Here is a 21,724-nt window from a genome sequence, read left to right as displayed (position 1 = left end):
AAAATCTGTAAGGTACTTTTCGATTGCAAATTCAATTTTGCATTAAAAAATAATGTCAAACTTGTTTTAGCATGAAACTTCGATTTTTTCCAAAAATCACTATTTTTTCAAAAAATCATAACTCGGCGGCAGATTTTTTGACCATGTTTCTGTATAGCTCAAAAGTTGCGGATTTTTGTCCCCTAAAACATATCAAAAAATCTTGAAAATCAAAAAATTCTTATTTTGGGAAATTGAGTTTTGATTAAGAAATGTGCAAAAAATTTTTTCCGTGTACCTATTTTTTTCTCAAAAGTCCTCAACAATACCAAATTGATCAGAAAATTCACTCAAAAGTTACAGCTATTTGAATATTTACATACCATTTTTGTATGGACAGCAGCCAAAATTGTATGGAGACTTGTATGGGTGAACCAATGACGCAAAATAGCTTATTTGGTCATAGGGAAGGCCCCCACAAAGTTTGAGCCAAATCAAAAAATACAAATAAAATCCATTTCCGGTTTTGGTAGAGAATTGCTCATATCTGGTTTGTCACATCTGTCTTAATTAGGGTCAAATTTATTCAACTACTACAATCACCAACAATGAATCTGAATCAGGTTTACTCATAGTTTTTTTTTCTTTTTTACCCCCTCCGAAACATTCTAAACGCTTCCCCTCGTCTAACCCAGCTTAATCTAAACTTTCTCATCCCTCGTTTTTTTTTCATAACCGTCAAAAGCGTATCTATTCGTAAATAATACTAGTTTGCTCTAGCCCGCAATTTGATAGTGGATATTTTTCTCAGTGTTGTCCATCCCATCATTTTTGCTGTGCCGATTGTAACGTGAGTGAGCTACTTTTCATTTTTTGTTTTACTTTCGAAAAAATAAACTCAGAAAAATCGTCACCGAATTGGTCACTGAACACAAACACTGAATATCGCAGTGAGCTTTAAACGTCACTCACCTTTTTGTTTTATGCTGACGTCACTGCGCGCTGAGCTGTCACCTGAAATGTGATGCTTTTCTTCTTTTTCGCCATTGCTTCCTTTATTTGTCTCTCAGCGATCGGTTCCTTAAACGCTACGCTTGTTTTTTTGTTTTTATTATTATTCTTGTATTTTATTATCATGATAAATAATATACCAAGTACTTATACGGTAAGATATTTTCTTGTCTTTTTTTCCTTCTTCTTCTTATAGGATAACTTCATTCTGGTTTTAGTTCCATCATAAACTAACAATATTTATTAAATCTTTTGTTTTTGGATATTTTGGTTGTTTCTTTTGGTTTTCGTGTTTCCCTTCTGTTTTTTTTTTGTTTTGCTTGTCTCTGTTTTGCTATGTATTTCATTGTTCTGGTAAGCATGTATGTATTTGAGTTTGTTGTGTTTCCACTTGTTTTTCTGTCTTATGTTTTGTGGTTGTGTACGCGTGTAGTATGTGACAATGTTTAGTATGTGTTTGTTGAGTAGCTGCACTGCTTCAAAGGACAAATTGCTAGATAAAGGGCGACCAGCTGCGGAACTGGTTTCCCTGTCGACTGTTTGCTCAATGTGGGGTTGTGTTTTCGCTATTAAACCGCTAGAAATCTTTTGTTTTCGACTTGTTGTGTGTGTTTGTTTAGTTTTTGTTGGGGTCGTTTTTGAACCATAATCTGAGTTTCGCATCCATATTTACTATTTTACTTTCCATAGTAGATAGAATGTCAATATAGCCCAATTGGAATTCACTACGGTAAAACTTTGCTCGTTCCTGTGCACTGCTCCGGAATTTTGTAGTGTTTGCTGCTTTGTTTTTGTTGTTGTATACTCCGTTATTCACAAACAAACGGATATGGTACTGCCTATGCATTTAATAAGAAGGAGCGTATTCACCTAAAATTAGAAAAAAAAAGTTAAAAAAATGTTTCAGACCAATGAGAAAATTATCATGACTGTAAATTGACCCTTCAACAAGAATCCCCTCACAACTCACCCACACCCGGCTGTTGCTGCTGCTGCTGCTGCTGGCCACCCCCGAACGGACTCGGCTGGTACTGGTCGCCACCTTCCACGCCGCCAGTCCCGGGGCCAGATCCGACCGGGTACGACGAGTACTGGTTCGCGGCGTTCGGATCCGACTCGTACGTCGACTGGAAGGACGGATCCACGCCGGCCTTGAAGCGCAGGAACGCAAAGTAAGCGCACCCGGCCCAGGTGAAGATCGAGAAGAACGAAAACACGATGGAAGCCTGGACGTTGTTGACGCCCTCGCCGTTGGGCGGATCGTCCGCCTTGCCCCACGCGTTGGTCAGGTAGCAGAAGCCGATAAAGTACAGGAACGTCCACAGAGCTGCAAGATTCAAAATTTTGAGAAAATAGTTCTTCAAATATGCTGAACTAGTTACCGGAGAAGCCGAGATCCCCGAGGACGTAGTGTTTCCGGGTTTTGACGGAGGACATCTGCTCGAACAGGTACTCGCCGGCGATGAAGGCCATCGAGGCCAGGAACGCGATCACGCCGATTCCGACGGCGTAGTTGCAGGCGTTCGCGTCCCGGTTGATGATGCAGTACTCCTTGCCGTTCTCTTCCCGCCAGCCCTCGGCCGACACGCACGCGAACACGATTATCGCAAAGAGCTGGAAGGGGAAAAGATGATTTTATTTTAATAAAGTTTAGTTGTTGATTGTGTTTTTCAATTGATGAAGAATTCACTTCTGACGAGAAACAAGACCATTCTAGGGGACGAAAGACACAATAAAACAAATCATGGTAATATTAGGGGAGAGTGGGGAGACTTGATCCTCGGGGACACTTGATCCCAAGCCTGTATCTCGTCAGCATGTGGGTAAAACAATTAGCTTTGTTCTAGAAAGTTGTGCGAGTTTAACTAAAACTCATTGTAGAAAACAAAGAAAAAAATTAAAAAATGTTTAGATTGAGTTACACACATTTTTCTTTAACGAGCTGCAAAAAACTTCCAAGAGATCTTTTTTTCTTTGTTTTGATGTATAGAAAACACTCAAAAATTATTCAAAAACATATTTTTTATACATGAATTGCATGATAAACTTATCAACTCCACAACCCTTACGCATTTTATGTTAAATTTATCGTCATACTATTTTTACAATCAATTGTTGAAAAAAGTGCGTTTAGGGAGACTTGATCCCTGCATTTTTACAGTCACTGGAATAAGCCTCAAGATTAATTAATTGGGCTGGGCTTTCATACATAGTTTCCTTTAGTATAGTTGTACATAACTTACAGCAGTTTGAACTTTTTTTCAAAAGTTTTGTAAACAAAAATTTCCAGCTTTTGTAAACATGCTTAATTTTGTTCTAAAAAATAATATTTTAAGTTTTCAAATATTTTACATACTAAACTTGTTATATTTTGAACACAAACGTACAGGTTGTATGTCAAATTGCTGTAACTTATAGAAAATTAAAAGTTTGGATGAAAAAGAAACATTTTGCTTAAGATTTCTTCAAAATGTTGAAAGGGGGATCAAGTTACCCCTAACATTTTTAAAATGCCGGTTTAAAATATTTTTTAAAAACGCTTGGCATGATTCGAAGAGTTCCTCTGATGAAATACCCTTATTAACTAAACATAGTTGAATGTTTAAGCTTTCAATTCATGCAAAAAGTTTGTAGTTTTGTGAGAAATTGACAGAGTTATGTGCGATACAAAAAAAGGGGATCAAGTCTCCCCACTCTCCCCTACATCTAGGAAGGGCTACATTTTTTATGTCAGAAAAATGTGTAATTTTACCTCTTTTCTGGTGTACACTCAAACCCCGATGGTTTGACACCAACTGTTGTCAAATGAACGGGGTCACTTTTTAGTTTGACACCCCTTTTACACGGAATTCACACACACTATCAAATGTTTGTTTTGATAGTGTGCGGGAGTGCCGTGTAAAAAGTGACAGTTCGTCATTTTTGCCTTCCTCACCTCAATGAGAAAGGCTATTGCGCGTATTCCCGAAAAAGACACGCGGCATATCAGCCTCGAAACGACGCACCGCACTTTCGGCAAATGCGCGCTGTCAAATCCCATACTACGCGTTTTGTTTTTGTTGATCTTCTTCTTCGAATTGCATGGCATTGTTGCCGGGTATGTTTTTTATTGCACCAAAAGTGCAGAAAATTGCTGGCAACAATGTCTGCGGCACATTCTGAAATGCCGCGCGGCGTGTACCTTCGAGAGAAACGGACAATATAAAATCACTCGAAAAATGAACTTCTTTATTCAACCTCGTAGACCCACCTTCACGTATGCCTATCTCCTCAGAATCAAATTCTGAACAAATGTCTGTGCGTGTGTCTGGATGTGAGTCCGTGCATCCAGAAATATGCACACGATTATCTCCGGACTGGCTGAACCGATTTGGACAGTTATGGTCTCATTCGATCCGTCTTGGGGTCCCACAAGACCCTAGTTTATATTATGAAGTTTTGTAAAGTACTTCAAAAGTTATGCTAAAAAATCGGTTTTAACAAAAGTCCGGAAGATTGTAAAAAGGGTGGTTTTTGTAAGAAATCCCGTCATGCTATATATTGTTTGAAAGGTATTTGAAAGACCTTTCCAACGCGTTCAAAAGATTGAAGCTCTGATAATCCTATCAAAAGTTATGAACACTTAAGTGTTATTTACACACTTTTTTTAGGCCGGATCTCAAAAATGTTGATGAAAAAGTTGTCCAGATCTATCATGCGACCCATCGTTGGATAGGTAATCAAAAGACCTTCCCAACGAGCCCAATAAATTTAAGATCTGACAACCCTATCAAAAGTTATAAGTACTTTAGTATTTTAATACACTTTTTTTGAGGCCGGATCTCAGATATTTTGATGAAAAATAAGTGTTATTTATACGTTTTTTGGAGGCTGTGCAGTGTATTCACTTTATGAATGCGAGGAAGGCCACAACCACCTAAAGGTGGATTATTTGACTTTGACCAACCAACGGGGTACAAACTAAAAAAGATGTCAAACGAAAAAGTGACCAACCACCGGGGGTTGAGTGTAATGTTTTTTTTTCTTTTACTTGTTTTTAAAACCAAATTTGAGTTCTGTGACCCCATTTCAGTCAAATTTAAATAGTTGATTGCCTATTAAATAATAAAATGCATTTTTTTTGCATTATTTCGTAACCGCCATATTTGCCGTCATCTTGGATTTAACAATCCTTAACCACTTTAGCGTAGTCGAGGGGTCACACTTAAGTTCGACAATCAAAAATAAGACAACGAAACAAAAAAAAAATACGTGATACGGCTAACCGAAGTTTAAATTTTTCTGAGACCTTCGGATAATCGAGTCTGGACTGTATCTCATTTTAACCTGCTACGCCACTGCCTTCATGGCGGCACGTATGACATAACCGTGCACGTTGACTCACGCGTCGCCGTTTTTAGCACCTCCTCCTCCACCAACAAAAACAGGGGGTTGAAAGTGAGAAGAGTTGCTCCGAAGCCAGCCAACCAGAGGAATGTGTGGAATGTAGTACAATGGAATGCACCATCTCCATTCTTCTCCGTTCGCCACAATCCCACAACTCCTTCATCAGGCACTCTACATCACGTCGCTTACTGGGGGAAGAAGAATCGCGCTACTAACGCTTCTCCTCCGGGGTTCATTATGGACTCTTCGGTAGTCCGCCGCCAGGAGGGTCCTTCTTCGTCTTCTGCTTTAGAAGTCTCTTTCCCTCATCTTTGCTGCAAGCAAGGATTTTTGCTCACCTTGCTCTTCATTATTAATTTCTCTATCATCACTCCAACCGACAGGTGCAAATTTTTAATGAACGTAAAACTTGCCTCAAGGTATGATTACTCTTGGGCTAAACGAAGGCCGAAAAAGATGACGTCGAAGAAGCTTTTCCTTCCCGAAGGGTTTGAATTAGTGTCACAAAAGAATGTTCATTTTTTTTTCCGTTGAACACGCCGTGAGACCGTGAGAGGACCCATGCGAAACGGAACGAGGTGTCACGAACTGGCACGCGAGAAGCGAGGCGTACGTACAAGGAGATGACTACGAAGAAGAAGAAGGTGGACTTTGAGAGTAAGCAGGGAAAAAGAAAAGAAAGAACTGTCCGGAAACGACGGTGGCGGTGGATGATGGCACGACGAGAAAAATCGATACCAGAATATATTCTGGTTCCTAGACTGGTTGCCTAGTCCTATAAGGGATTTGGATTATTTTGAAAGCATGAATGTTCTTTGAGTTTTCTTCTTCTTAAAAACATTTTGTTGTAGTTAACTCAAAACTATTCCGAAAAAAAAAATAAGCTGAACTAAACTATACCAACAATACACAACTTTTCTAACATTTCCAAACCCAAAAATAAGAATCCAAAACATGAAAAGACTGTTGATTTTTTTTACATTTCTATCCAGTTAGAAGAAAGAGCAGTATATCAGAAGACTCCGTTTTGAAGAGGAAAGAGAACGGATTCTGGATGAAGTTGGATTAAGGCCTCCGGAGAACGAGTTACGCTTGAAGGGGTTGGATGGTGAATCTATTTGAGTGGGTGTGCGTCTGTGGTTCGGTATCGATTTCGAATTCTAGCCATGGGCAGGAGACTGGGACAGGATATTTGTCTGTGAATAAGTGCCAACTTGTGGAGCACGTGTGTGTGCTATGCATGGTTTGGTGATATCGAATCGGTGTTATAGGTTTTATAGGTCATATATAAATTTCAATAACTTGTTATAGAGCAATTCTCAACAAAATCGGTATTTTTTTTAATTAATATTTTTGTATTTTTTAATCCGGCTAAAACTTTTAAGGTATGCCCAGAAATGCCACTTTGCATAATCAGTCCATATAATTTTCCATTCAAATTCTTTTTTTAATCGATTTGGTGTCTTCGGCAAAGTTGTAGGTATGGACAAGGTATGGATAAGGACTACAATGAAAAAAATGATACAATCTAAAAAAAAATTGGTGATTTTTTATTTAACTTCCTTTCGCTAAGCCTTGATTTGCAAAAAAACGCTATTGTTTGATTTATTTTTGTATATGTTTTAGGGGACATCAAATGCCAACTTTTCAGAAATTTCCAGGTTGTGCATAAAATCTTTGACCTTGAATCATTAAATCTTTAAATCTTGAATAAATACTGAATTTTTCAAAAAATCGAAATATTGGATGCAAAAAAAAAATTCAACTAAATTTTTCGGCGAAAAATTAAATTTGTAATTAAAAAGTGATCTAGTAAAATTTTGATAAAGTGCACCGTTTTCAAGTTAAAGCCATTTTTAGGGTACTTTTTTGAAAATAGTCGCAGTTTTAAAAATTTTTAAATTGGTGCACAAGTTTGCCCACTTTTGAAAATAATATTTTTGAAAAGCTGAGAAAATTCTCTATATTTTGCTTTTTTTAAATTTGTTGATATGACCCTAACAGTAAAATTGATGTTTTCTAAGTCTCACCCAAACAATCTATATCTACAACTTTGCCTAAGACACCAAATCGATCAAAAATTTCTTTAAAAGGCACAGATTTTTGAATTTTCATAAATCATTTTTGTATGGACAGCTGCCAAATTTGTATGGAAAATTATATGGACAAACTAATGATTCAAAATGGCTTCTTTGGGCATACCGAAGGCATCCAAAAAGTTCAGTCGGATTGAAAAGTGCCAAAAAATTTAATGATCGAAATCTGAGAGAATTGCTCTATATAGAATGACAATACTCTATAACAAAACAAGTATTCCATCCCCTTGTATAAAATTATTTCAAAAGGAATTAGTTTTATTGTCCTTACTAAGGTATTGATACGAATACAGCAATTCCATTTGAAAAGAGCCTAAACCGAAAAAAAAGTTCTCCAATCAGGCTCAAAATTTTTCTGGAGATTCCTTGGCCAAAATAGTAGTAAGATGGTTCTAAAATCTAGCTTAACATTTAAAAAAGTCGTATGAAAACTTAAAATGGCGTTTTGACCGTGTCTGGACCAAAGAGCCTATGTCTGCAAATATTTTTATCGGATTCCTTGGAAAATTTCACATAACATAACAAAAAAATGGCGATGTCGAACCGTACGTTTCCGAGATATGATTTTTTGAAAATAAAAACTGATTTTTTCGACACGCCCCGCACAAAAACAGGGAAATGACGAAATCGGCAAAAAATTAACTTTTTTCACTAATACTGCAATAACTTAAAAATTTCAGCGATGACCTATACATGTTAGGGTACCAAAAGTTTCGTATTTTAATTACGACACCTACAACTTTGAAATTTAGATTTTTTCTTACTTGAAATGTTCACTATAAACTAACATCATAAAAAAAATATTCAAAAATGTAACATTTTTTTTTATTTTTGGCTAGCCCATAATGCTCTGTTGCTGAAATACAGTGAATAAAAGAAAAAGAAACAAGAAAATTTTAATTTTTTAAGGGTCATTCATAAACCACGTGGACACTTTTTTGGAATTCTGAGATTTTACCAAACTTGGTGCTATAAAGCACATACGGGCGCCCAAATTACAAACTACAAAAAATACCACGGAACGGAATCGACGTAACACCTTATAATGTGGCCCTTTTAAACCTTGCGGTTTCGTCAACGAATCCACAGGCGTATTGCGTGTTCTTTTTGTGACAAGACTCCGCCTCCCGGGTCTTCTAAGTGTGAAGTCCAGTGCGCGGTCCGATTGATCCACACTGGCAGACAAACTACTACAAAAACTTTAAATAAAATTTGTACCAGCCTGAGTTGAAAACAAAACAACGATCTACATGAAATATTCTCCTCTACATCTTTGCCGAAGACACCAAAGCTCTAAAAAGTCATCCAACAAAGTTATATTTATGTCAACACCCTGGAAGGTCGTAACCCTGTATGTTAATATCTTCAAAAAATAGCCCTTATCAAGTTCAACTTTTCTTCCCAAGACACCATTTGACTAGGAAGTCAAATAATGCAGTTATCAATTTATTCCACTTTATTTTGCCAGTCCGAACTCTGTGCAACGCCGCTTTAACTTCTTTGGTGAATATTATACATGAGACAAAAATGCATGGAGAGTACCACAAGCGGAAACGGTTTTTCGAGTTATTTTAAGCATCTGTGTCAATTTTGAGCGAAATTGGTTGAGATTAACCCATTGATACCCGAGCCTGAAGTTGGTGAAAAACATGTTTTTCATACAAAAATTACATTTTTAAATCGCTAATAACTTTTCAGGATCGAGTTTTACAGCTTTGGTATGCTGTACAAAGTTGTAGAGCATTAAATTTCCAATGAGAATCTCACTTTTGGGAATATTTGGATGGAAATAGCGCTCCGTGCAGACCAAACAATATGAAAACTGTTTTTTTCATACATTTTTTTGATTTTTCCCAAACAAACTTCACCCCCGAGTATCAATGGGTAAATGTTGACCAATTTTGCTCATATTTGGCCCAGAGTCTTAAATAGCTCAAGGAACAATAATCAGCTTGTGGAGCGAGGTTTTGAGAAAAAGTTCCATATTCTGGGCACCCTAATGGAGAGGGACTTTAGTTCTCTAGTTATGGATTTAGTTCTATATCTCAAATTGAAAATTGAGTGTTGGGGTTCTTCAAAGTCCATATTGTGATCAGGTATTGCACGATCGCTATGATTTATCAATATGAATTTTCATCCACCATCGATTTCAGTGGCGAACCCATCGAAAACCTTCGCGACCATTACATTATAAATCTCGGTCACAATCCTTTCCACTGGACATCGTGACCCTTTCCACGAGGTTACCACCATTGCCAGCAATGTAAACCCTTCACTTCACATCATGTTGCCCGTCCATCCGTCGTCGGTTCTGTAGTAGCACAGACAGGGCACATGGCATAATGAGGTGTCCTCCGGTATAATAAGTTGCATACACAGTTACACACACACACATATACTCTCAACATCACATGGTCAACCACGAGGAGTGAGTGAGTGGGAGGACTTCAGAGGGGTATAGTGTATTATGTAAACACCACACGCGCGCGCCATCCAGACCAAGTCAGATTCGGAAACAATTCCGAGACTGGAAGTTGACAAGAGAGCTAGTGAAATTTCAATAAAAGCGCAATTTATGCTGATGATGAAGGCGTTGTTGCGTTCCTTTTTGACGCGTAAGAATTTGTTTCGGGTGGTTCGGGAAACGGGGGTGGAAAACCGTCTTGGCGACGACGACGACGACGATGAGAAGGAAATCAATTTATGTGTTTTGGTTGCTGAAACGCATTGGTGAGAAGGATTGAGAGAGGGAGGGGGAGAATTTTCTTGGAATCTCCAGCGGAGTTCCTTTGAGTGAGGTAAACACATTGAGAATGAGAGAGCGATTGAGAAAAATGCTTGGTGGCGGTTAAGTGAGTGCGGGTGGAAATTTGTTTGAGAGAATAAAAGGAAAATTCAATGGATTGGTGAGCGAAAGAGAGCTGAAAGTATAAACAAAAGCGAGCTCTCCAACTCTCCCACAAAAACAAGTGATGTCATTGGGACTTGATTTTTTCTTTGATGAGTTGAGTTATGTTTATGTTATGGATTTTATTACGAGTTAAATCGCTAGAATAACTGCAGTAATTGACCGGTTATAATTACTTTGAAAATTGAATTTATATAATGGCAACTTAAAAAACAGTTGTCCACGTTCCATACAAAAAAAACAAGAACTTTTCTGTATGACCAATGTATGGTTTGAAGAAATGTCCCCTCCTGGTTTATGGATTTGAAAACAAAATTTCATCTTTTTTTACACAAGACCAAAACCTTAGAACCTTTAGATTATCGCCATCAAGTCCAATTTCAGCCATCGGGCTATTTTTTCCTTAGAATCTACCGCATTAAAACTTTAGAATCTTTATAAAACTGTCTAAACCATTATTTTGCATGAAGTCAATAAGGCACCGTCCACAAATGATTTAATTTTGTTTTCAAAGGATTTAAGATTCGTTCAGATTTATGTGCAGCGATTTTTTGCCAAATTCATCTGGTTGTCCGTAAAATTGATTAAAAATCTCAATTTGACCTTATTTCATGACAACATGTTTCCAGATCACGATTTCTATTTGTGAGATCGCTGGTGAAAAGTGGGCAATTATTTTTAACTCAAATTTGTCGTTTATTTTTTTTTTGTTGATTATTGTAATAAAACTCACAATTAAATATGATGCAAAACATGAAAAAAATGTGCTTCCCTTGGGTTTTGGCAAAAAAATGGCTTTAGACCAATTATAAGGCAAATAAAATACTTACGGTGGTATAAGCAAAATATTAAAATCAAAATAGCAAAATGTAAGATTTAAAGGTATAAATTATGTTCGATTCAATATCTTCTATCAGTGAAAATTGGGTTCCATATGAAGTAGCATTAGAGGAGGCGCATGGTAGCTCGAGTTAATTTCAATAATTTATTAATAAGCCTTATTATATGTGGGTCCTCCGCCAACTAACACAGCAGTTGCCCCGACCCCTCTTCGATTTGCGTGAAACTTTGCTCTAAGGGGTTATTTTGGTTCCTGATCACGAATCCGAGTTCCATTTTTCGATATTTCATGACGGTGGGGCGGTACGACCCCTTTCATTTTTCTGGTTTTTACTAAGACACGTTTTTCAGTGATTTGTAGCTCGCAACCGTGAAGAGATAAAAATTTGGTGTCAAAGGGACTTTTGTGAAAAATGACACGCCCGATTTGATAGCGTACTCAAAATTCCGGAAAAAAACGTATTTTTCATCAAAAAAAGTTAAAAAATGGGTTTAAAATCGCTGCCATTTCCCATTACTCAACTGTCAAAAATCGTAACCCCTTGGACGATTGTTGTGTCTGGTGCACTGCTTGTATGTGGGGATTTTTCGAAAAAAAAACAAACCGGATACACTCACTCATCACAAAAATATATATATATATATTTTTAAATTCTGATTCTCGCAATCACTGAAAAACGTGTCTTAGTAAAAAACCAGAAAAATGAAAGGGGTCGTACCGCCCCACCGTCACGAGATATCGAAAAATGGACCTCGGATTCGTGATCAGGGACCAAAATTACCCCTAAGAGCAAAGTTTAACGAAAATCGAAGAGGGGTCGGGGCAATTTTTTCCGATTTCGTGTGAGTTGGTGGAGAATTACCCATGTCGTATTTCAGAATGTTTTTAATTTTTTTTACCTTTGACTAGTATAAACTTTCATAAAAAAGTATTTTTAAATAATAAAATAATATTTTTACTTAGTACCAGGTGTCTCCATAAGTATGAAAAAGCTGATTTTTTTCTTCTGAAAAACGCATTTGTCACCGATTGAATCAAACATATTCTTAATCAGGAAGACGAAATACACCTTCCTACGTATAAATCATGGATATTCTCGATTTATAATATTTTCCGACCGCCAAACCGTGAGACGGCAAATAATATCACCACACCGAGAACGACTTTTAAATCCGATGTGTTTTTCTAAATATCAAGCAAATCAATGTAAAAAAGCCAATGCCAAAGTGTAAACAAAGAGTCTACCTTGCTCACGTCAGTTGATGTTAGCATTTGTTTACAATTCTACACTGGCCCATTTACATTGTTTTGCTAGATATTGTCAAACATGTAGGTTTATCAACCTAACCACGCAAATATTTAAATTTTCACATTTTTGACGATTATTATTTTTTTGATGAATTTAATTATGAAATTGTTATATAATCAATAAACATAATTTTGGCGAAATCTGGGCCACTTTTTTTTGCATACAATAACAAACAAAATTTCTTGATTTTTTTTTTTAAATGCAATATTTTTACAAGATTTTGATGCTTATTTCTAACGTTTTTGGATAATTTAACTAAGGCCACCCATTTTGCATCTTGCCCCAATTTATTCTCCTGAATAATGACAACGACATTTGCTTTTTTTTCGTTTTTTGATCCGAAGTCGAAGAGAAACTTTGGCGAGGACTGCAATGTTCCGGCCTGTGACAGCGGACACTTTTTTTGAAATTTTAGACACCCCTTGCAGACATTTCGTGCCTTCCATTTCAATAGGGCACACAACTTTGGTAAACAAGAGTGTATCTATCTCACACCTTGTGTAAACTGTCATTTGAGTGAAAGAGATACACACTTGTTTATAAAATTGATGTGCCCTTTTAAAATGTTAGGTTCCATTTCAAGAAAAAAAGAGTTTTTTTTTGTAAAAAGCATGGACCATTTACATTGCTCCGCTTGATCTTCTTCTGAGATGGAAAGTATAGTTCAACGGTTCGGAATCAATTGATCCATCTCGTGACAATCGCAGCATCACGAAACGATAATTATCATCACCCTCGAACGGGTGTGAGACAATTCTTAATTGATTATACTGCACACATGATGATCGAAAGTAAGTATACTTCTATCGTATTTTCCTCCAGAAAAGCGATACTATTCTAACATTTGTTAAGATTCTTCGCTCCAGTGTTGGTGTACGATGTTTGTAGATTTACTATAAACCACAAGACACCCACACACACAATGGTGAGTTTACTCTCTTTCTCTCTTTTTTGTTTGAATTTTTCTCCAACATTTTTTCCCTTGGTTTGAAGCACTTATCGAAAGCAAACCAAATAGCCGCGAGAGCGATGTACTAGTGTGGGTGTACGTGATTGTGTGTGGGGGGGAATTCTATCCCCAAATAACCGTCACCGCACACACCGTCACAGGAGAGTGTGTTCAACTATCAGAAAATCGATTTCTGGCTTTCTGGTGCGGGAGGAGTCAAAATGGAAGACCCTTGAACGCAAGAAATGCCTGACGAGATCAGGGTTGAAGCTCACCCAACAAACTGCCCGCAGGATCACAGTTGGCCGCATCACGAACCCGATCGGGTCGAAGGCACCGCCTGCTTTGCCTCCGCCGTAGGCTCCACCGCTGAAGTCCATCATTTTCGTTATGTGCTCCGTTTTGAGGCCGTTTATTGAACGCTGTCCTGGGTGAAAATTTGGGCGATCCCGGGGCAAAGCCTACCGAGTTTAGGCTTCACGTGCTCTCGACTGCTCCTGAACGCGCTTTAAACGCCTAAATCCACGCTGCTTTTTTTTTCTTTCGATTCTCCGTTGGCGACGGGGTTCGAACCTGCGACACTTTTAACCCGAAAATTCCTGCTAGAAAACCTGTTACGAGGGCACAACGGATCGACCACGGAGCTCCAAACCGGGAGAGGAACCTGTTTTTCCACGCACTTGCAAAACCAAACTGACTGTGACAGCGCGATTTTCAAGGAGTGGAAAAGCTCAGTCTCTCTCCGGCTGGATTTCCTAGAACATTTTTGACTCTCGCTCGATTTTGGAGCGAGAACGAGAAAAAGGGAATTTCTCCTACGCGCTCCCCCTTTTGGGGGTTTTCGTTGGTGTGCGAGGGTGACATTGTCGAAGCTCTGTTTGTGGGGGTGCGCGCACTGACGGCTTTCAGTGGTTGGCATCCAAACAAACCGTTTGTTTCGATGGGGGATCGTGAAAGTGTGTTTGTTGTTGGGGATTGATTAGAGATGTTAGGTGATATTCGTGAAAGAGGGATAATTTTCTTGCTATTCTTTTTGAATTGATTGTTATTCAACACGAAACTTGTTTTTAAAATAAACTTAGAGTCAAATGAAAAAATGCTGAATTTATTCATCGAACTTTTTCACCTTTTTTTCAATCTAAAAAAAGGTAGTTTTGGAACATTCAACTAAATTTTGAAAAAAAAAAAAGTTTTCCAATAAAAAAAAACATTGAGGGAAGATTTGGGAGATAAGATCCTCCTTTTTGTATCGTTCTCTCAATTTATCACAAAAATATCAACTATTTGCATGAGTTGAAAGCTAAAACAATCAACTATGTTTGCTTGGTAAGGATTAACTTATCAGTTGAGTTCTTTGAATCATGTCAACGCTTTGAAAAATAAATAAAACATGCATTTTAAAAATATTTGGGCTATTTTGATCTCTCTTCAACATTTTGAAGAAATTTCAAGCAACATGTTCCTTATTCATCCAAACTATTGATTTTCTGTACATTACAGCAGTTTCACATAAAACCTGTGAGTTTGTGTTCAAATTTAACATATTTAGTATAAAAATATTCGAATATTCTATTTTTGACCAAAATTAATCATGTTTTCAAAAGCTAGTTTACAAAATATTCAAAAAATGGTCCAAATGCAATAAGTCATCTTCAACTAAGCTAAATTAAGCCATGTACAAAAACTAAACTGATAATTTAAACTCAAAACTGATTTTGGTGACTGTGCAGGAAAAAGGAAAATTCCAGCTCAATACTAAAATCTTAACTATCTAGTATAAATTCCATGGAATAATTCTAACAAATCCAAACCTCTGCATGCATTCATTCTAATAAATCGATATTTAATGAAGGTTAATGGTTCCTTAGATTACTCCATGGCATTTATACTCGAAAAATAATCTATTCGGCTTGGCCGAAAATAAACTTAAATTTAATTATGTCGTAAAGAATCGATGAGCACAATTCGCAAAGAGGATGACAAAAATTTACACTGACCTTTAAAATTTTGTGCTGTGTTATTTCATCATGTTAGAAAATGCAGCGGATTCTTCAGTCTAACTCGAAATTAAAACACTCAGTTTACCAATTTAAATCCAATTTATTCAGTCCCATATATTATCGACTACCGAATAGGTGAGTATCACTAAATATAACCCAAAACTACAAGCTATATTGATATAAAAAATTTCATAAGTTCAAATCAAAGACGATTCAAGTCGTGTCGAGGGGATCGTCACTTCCACGGGTCGTCGACGTTCTTTGCTCCAGAGTTCTTTTGCTCGGAAGCGGCGCATGCAACAGCGAATCTGCGAGAGAGAAAAAAAAAAGCACGGTGAGAAAAACAAAACCATTCGTCAAGCATAATCAGCAAGCTCATTAGATTGTGCAACGACTTACGGCTGTGGCATGCTAAAGTACTGCTGGTCGGATCCGTTGTTCTTCTTGAAGTTGTGCGGCGAATAGCGATTGTACAGGCCCCAGATGCTGTTCATGAGCTTTTCGCTGTACTTGACCGGTGTCAGGTCCAGCGCTGGAAGTGATGAAGTTGAAGAAGAATGTTATCGTTTAGAACACGCCAGGGTGCGATTTGGTTCTATGTATAGAACGGCCTGATACTTACTCCTCATGAAACGTGGTGACTCCTGTTTGTCCATGCTTTGACGAGCCACGGCAAGATTCTTTTCATTTTGAGGCTTGCGTAGTTTGTGCACCGCGAAGGCGGCCTGTGGCAGACTAGCCATTTTGTTGCACTCTGTGGGAGAGAAACATATTTTTTTTTTTTTTTAGTTTCAGCAGAAAATATGCTATACGTTATTTTGAAATCTGCTTCACTGCCGATCATAGTAGAGTTCATCCCTTACGTATTTTTTTCTAATTTTGAGATATTGATGCAGTTTGGTTCGTAATCATATGAACTATTAGAAAAACTAAAAAAATGTGGTACTGTATTCCAGAAAACCGGAGAAAAACTACTTTTTTAATTCACTTTTTATTTATCATTTTACTTCTTCTTTTTTTTTCAAAAAAGAATAAGAATAAAAATACAGATATTTGTGAAATTTAAGTACTTAAATCAAACTCAAAACAGGTTTGAGGAAAGAATAAAATAATTTTTCATAAAATGTCCTTAATAAAAAATCCTAACCAAATTTTAATTATTTGAAGAAAGGCCAATTATGAAATGAAACGCTATAAATAAAATATCATACCAGACTTTGATGTTGAATTACAGATACTCAAAATCAGACTAAAATGAAGTGATAAATAGCTTCATGAGAAGTAAGTTTTTTGATCGTCAAAAGGCAATTTGCCAAACATATGAAAATCTCAAACAGTATTTGAAAAAATGTGAAGAAAATATAAAATAAATTATGTTACAGCGTTCTGTAAGCTTATCAGTATAATTTTTGTATTTTGTATTTTAAAATATTTCGAGCAATCCCCGAATATATTTTTTTAAAGAATTCCAATTAAAGCGGAGTAATGTCACAATTGTTTAAATAGTGTGTATCTTAGTCGTTCATACCCTAGTTAAGAAAATGTTTCAACATTATTCCTATAAACAAGTTTGCATAGTAGTAATGTGCAAAACGTTACAAAATAATAAATAAATATATTAATTCGGATTGCTTAAACTTTGAAACCTTTTTTTTAATGTAAGTATCTGAAAAATACTTAGAAATGTTTGAAAAAGATCGTGTAGTGTAGCATAATCAATGTTTATTTTGGTGTACAACAATCAAATCAAAAATAGAAAATTTATTTGAAATTTTAATATGAGAATTTAACGTTCAGCATGGTGTCTTTCGTAGAACAAACAAAGACATAGATTAAAAATTCGGCAGGTTTTATATTTGTCACAATGAAATAAAAGACTTTTTCCTGACAATTTTGCGGGGTTAGTCACAATATTTCGTGTGGGGTCTGAAGCTACATTTTTTTCGTTTTTTTTTCGATATTAAAGGATTTTTCTTCTAAAAAAGTCGCTGGAAATTGATGGATTTATTTATAAATCCATCAAATTTCCTATTGTTTTGAGAGACTCTAAATTATATAATTGACCAATATTTGACCTCCAATAAAAAGTTTACGAGCCAAAATTTTTAAGACATCTAGATTTATTTTAATTTGACAGAATAAAAATCTTTTCTTTCTGCAATTTGTCACGATAATACGGCAACATATTGCCCGGATACAATTTAAGCATTAAACAATGCCAAAAATTAGAGTATGTCATTAAAAAGTGATTCACTACCAAGTAGGCTCCCAAATTATTTTTGTTAAATCCTCTTCCATATTATACCATTTTATTTTAAATCATTTTCTAAACAATCACATTGTAGAAAAAAAGTTCCTTGAAAAAATAATTAGTTTTGGATCAATCAATTAATCTCCTAAATTTCTGGATTTAATTTCCTTTCACAAAATTATAATAATTTTTTTCCCAAGATAAATATTTTTTATTAACATATTCACAAATCCATTTAGCATAGCCAGCTTGCAATTGTTGTGGAAACGTGTACGAATTTCTAGTGAGCTTAACTTGCTTCTTGCTTAACTATTATTTAGAAAATATATTTATATTTTCTTCAAAATCTCGAACGATGACAGGAGATGTAATTCTAACTCTTTTCTGAATGTTGATAAATTTAAATTTTGTCTGTGTCAAGTTTACCAACGGAATGCCCAAAAATACAATCAAGGGTTTAGATTAAATTCAGTTCCTGAATATTTTTGTATCAAAGACGGTGTGACTAAATAAATAAATATGAGTTTAGCAATGAGATATGTTTGATAACCGAGATTGATTTTATTTAAATATCAAATCAGATGATGATTATTTGACGCTCAAAGGTTATCTCTAATTTTGTCTAGATTTAATTGGAATTCTAAATAAAATATTAAAAATATTCATCACCATAACTCTCAAGCTTGCAAATTAGTTAGGATCCCTAAACCAATTTGCAACGTGTTCGCGAGTGTAGGAGTTTCGGTGTTAAAAGGCTAATTAATTCTTGGTAAAATAGTAATCATTTTAAACTGTGCTAAACGTCGTTCCAAATTACCCGTCTTCTTAGTGGTCCGAAAAAATAACAAAAATAAGTTGCTTCTAATGCCTACTTACATGTTATAAGTTTATAAGTTTTCTATTTTTTCATAAAATTATTTTTTAATTAGGTTCTTTTCAGTGCTGAGTAGTTTTCTATTATCAGGTGAATTTTTGCTCTTTTCTGTGCTATTTAAATTTAAAGTAAAATGTCCTTGATATGAAATGTAATCTCGTGATTCTAAAAGCCTTTTCACAACCCCTCATTTCCACTCACCTCCACACTGATGGAAAAGAGCGTCGGCTAAATCGTGTTGAGTTTCCTGCCGCAAATCCGAATCGTGTTGAGATTCTTGTCGCAAGGTCGATGACAACGACGACACCGGAAGCTGGCACGCCTTGCTCAAATCTTCAACCTGCTGCTTCTTCTGCTGCCGCTGCAGCTGTCTGGGCACGTCCAAACTGAAGTCACCACCGTGCAGCTCTAGCACCAGCACCATTCAAATCACAGAGGTCCTTGATGCACCGATATCCGATACACGATACACAAGAAGACTAGGGTAAAACTTAATCCAAAAAAAAAAACGGCAAAATTTAAACCGTAAGATCACAACCCCAAAATCACAGCACTTGGTCCCAGTCGTTTAACGCCACCCCACTAACGAAAAAGTCAAATTCTCAGCTTTTGCACGAAAATCACGTTGAGCCCGAAAGAACCGGGAAAACAGTTCAGTCCGAGGACCAGATAACCTGACGAGACCCCGATTGGGCGACTTCTTCTTCTTTTTCTTCTTATTCTTTTTCAAGATGGCACCTTATCACAAGCTGACTTGTAAACAACCATAAAGAGCAGATCAACAGCAGCACTTTGCATCACTTGAGCGAGATAAGCCGTCGAATGATCGACGGTTCGAGAGACGGAGAGAGCTTCGTGAGACTTCTTCGCTGGTTCAAGAAGAACTGGAAGGTACCGCGTGGCTGCGACCGGCTTTTATGCCAATCCTGTCGGATGGTGATCCCGCTTCGGAGGTTTAGAGAGTAGATGTGTTGGCGTTACAATCGAAAGATTGTAGGTTCGAGTCTCGCTTAATCTGTAAACCCTGAGGGTGATCTTGTAAAGTTCGGAACGTAGTAATCTTCAGTTTTGACTACCAGCCAGTCATGAGAACGAAACTAGCCACAATCCTTTAGTTTAATCATACTCGGTTAGCTTTCGTGGTCTACGTGACAAGCTTTGCCAAGATCGGCGAGGATCGCAAAGATTCGGTTGACCGAGAATTGCATCATGTAGTCTTCGTCGTCAGTCGGTTTTCTAGCGTGATTCTAAGCCGAAGCTGATAGTGAGAACGGTTCAAGTGCTTATCAGTGACAGTTGAGAAGATTGTTCAGTTGAATATTGTCTATGGATGGGGACTTGCATTTTGAAGCTGCGGAATTGTTCGAGATGAAATTAAAATTATTGATTTGATCAGCAAGATTAGCAACATTGTAGTTTTTTTTAATAGCTCACGTTTATTATGAATTGCGCCAGATGAGCTCACTGAACAAGGAGGTGATGCGTTATTTTTACTTTTTAAATCTCTTTCTGAACTAAAAGCATTTATAAGTTATCAAATTACTGGGCAATTATGATTTTATTTTAAATATGTGACTTATTTATTATTGTGACAAGAAAAAAATATTGTCTTTAAGCGAAAAAGGAAGGTTACAACCAAAAGTATTTAAAAAATTGGTTAATTAACTTTCAACAACCCAACCTCACTGGTAGACAGGCTTCGACGTAAAAAATCGCCATTTTTTTAATTAAGTTTTGTTCTTCTTGTTTTGTAAGAATTGTATGGGTTTGTTGGTCAAACTTGTTTCAGTGACTAATTCAATGTTAAGAAAGATTTGAGAAAGATGTCATTTTTTTTGGGGTAAACTTTGACCGTGTTTTCAACATCCCCTAAATTGGGATACAATTTGCATTGAAAAATAAAATACATAAAAATTATTTTCTAAATTTATAAGAGACTAGTAGTTAAATCTACAAATATTTGTTTTATCATAAAAATAATTACTTTACTTTACTTTTACTGCTCGTACAACCTCCGGGTCATGAGCTGTCTCCAGATGCGCTGCCACTGGACTCGGTCCTGGGCTGCTACTCTCCAATTCCGCTGCGGAACTCCCACACTTTCCAGATCTTCCTCCACTTGGTTCAACCACCGTGCACGTTGCGCCCCCCTCCGCCGCGTTCCAGCCGGCTCCGAATTAAACACCAACTTCACCGGATTGATAGTCTGGTTCGGTTGGCGCGCATCCAGCGCGTCCGGCATTCTTGCGACGTGTCCGGCCCACCGGATTCGGCCAGCCTTGGCGACCTTCCGAATACTTGGCTTGCCGTAGAGTTGCGCCAGCTCGTGGTTCATCCTTCTCCTCCATACAGTGTTCACACGCACGCCGCCAAAGATCGTCCTAAGCACTCGTCGCTCGAAAACTTCAAGCGCTTGCAGGTCCTCCTCGAGCATCGTCCACGTCTCGTGCCCGTAGAGGACGACGGGTCTTATCAGCGTTTCGTACATGGTGCACTTTGTACGCCGGGAAAGGTGACCAGACCGAGGGGGACGTCACTCCGCGATAACACACTAAAACGCACAAAAACGAGCTCGAAAAGCATCAACGCTACTCATCGTGCCGAGTTTTCACATAACGCCACCCTAAAGCAAGTTATCGCAAGTTAACGCGCGTTAAAGCGAGTTAAAGCGACCAGCGTCTGCTCGACTTTTGAACCAGGGAAATCTATCTTGCAACCTTGCCGTCGAGCAGTTTTTGGTCATGTTTGGCAACTCGGTATTTGTTTTGGTTTTTTTCAAGCAGTTTTGACAGAAAGAAAAAAACAAAGCAAAAATTGCGATTTTTTGTCAACGACCGGAAAAGTTTGCTCCGGGGTGATCGCCCGGCTGTCCTCGTTTGTGGGGGCCATCGCGATCGGCACACTCGGCCCGGAGGGAATGGACAAGGTTCTGATTGCGCACGGCCGTAGCACCGGCCGGGTTGAGGTCACCAACGACGGGGCTCGATTTTGAAGGCGGTCGGCGTGGACATGAGTCGCTTCCAGGACGATGAGGTTGGCGTGGAATGACTTCCGTGACGGTGTTGGTGTCAGAGTTGCTGCAATGCTGAGCGAGGCGGAAAAGTTGCTGGAGCAAAAATT

The 21,724-nt window shown here is 37.4% G+C and overlaps 2 protein-coding genes across 2 annotated transcripts; both read right to left on the bottom strand.

Moving 5' to 3' along the window:
• Window positions 1–1,085: 1,085 nt before the first annotated feature.
• On the bottom strand, window positions 1,086–14,188 carry LOC6053925 (synaptogyrin). Its single transcript, XM_038255157.1, has 4 exons — window positions 13,755–14,188; window positions 2,373–2,604; window positions 1,961–2,317; window positions 1,086–1,860 (listed from the first exon to the last, which is right to left on the bottom strand). The coding sequence occupies exons 1-4, from the start codon at window positions 13,860–13,862 to the stop codon at window positions 1,838–1,840; spliced, it is 720 nt and encodes a 239-aa protein (XP_038111085.1). The 5' UTR covers window positions 13,863–14,188; the 3' UTR covers window positions 1,086–1,837.
• A 1,371-nt stretch (window positions 14,189–15,559) lies between these two features.
• LOC6053924 lies at window positions 15,560–19,485 on the bottom strand. The gene is made up of 4 exons (XM_038257866.1): window positions 18,806–19,485; window positions 16,102–16,233; window positions 15,879–16,011; window positions 15,560–15,787 (listed from the first exon to the last, which is right to left on the bottom strand). The coding sequence occupies exons 1-4, from the start codon at window positions 19,026–19,028 to the stop codon at window positions 15,715–15,717; spliced, it is 561 nt and encodes a 186-aa protein (XP_038113794.1). The 5' UTR covers window positions 19,029–19,485; the 3' UTR covers window positions 15,560–15,714.
• Window positions 19,486–21,724: the final 2,239 nt, after the last annotated feature.

Source organism: Culex quinquefasciatus, chromosome 2, assembly GCF_015732765.1.
Source record: "Culex quinquefasciatus strain JHB chromosome 2, VPISU_Cqui_1.0_pri_paternal, whole genome shotgun sequence".
Classification (NCBI taxonomy): domain Eukaryota; kingdom Metazoa; phylum Arthropoda; class Insecta; order Diptera; family Culicidae; genus Culex; species Culex quinquefasciatus.
This window is presented reverse-complemented; position numbering and strand designations above follow the sequence as displayed.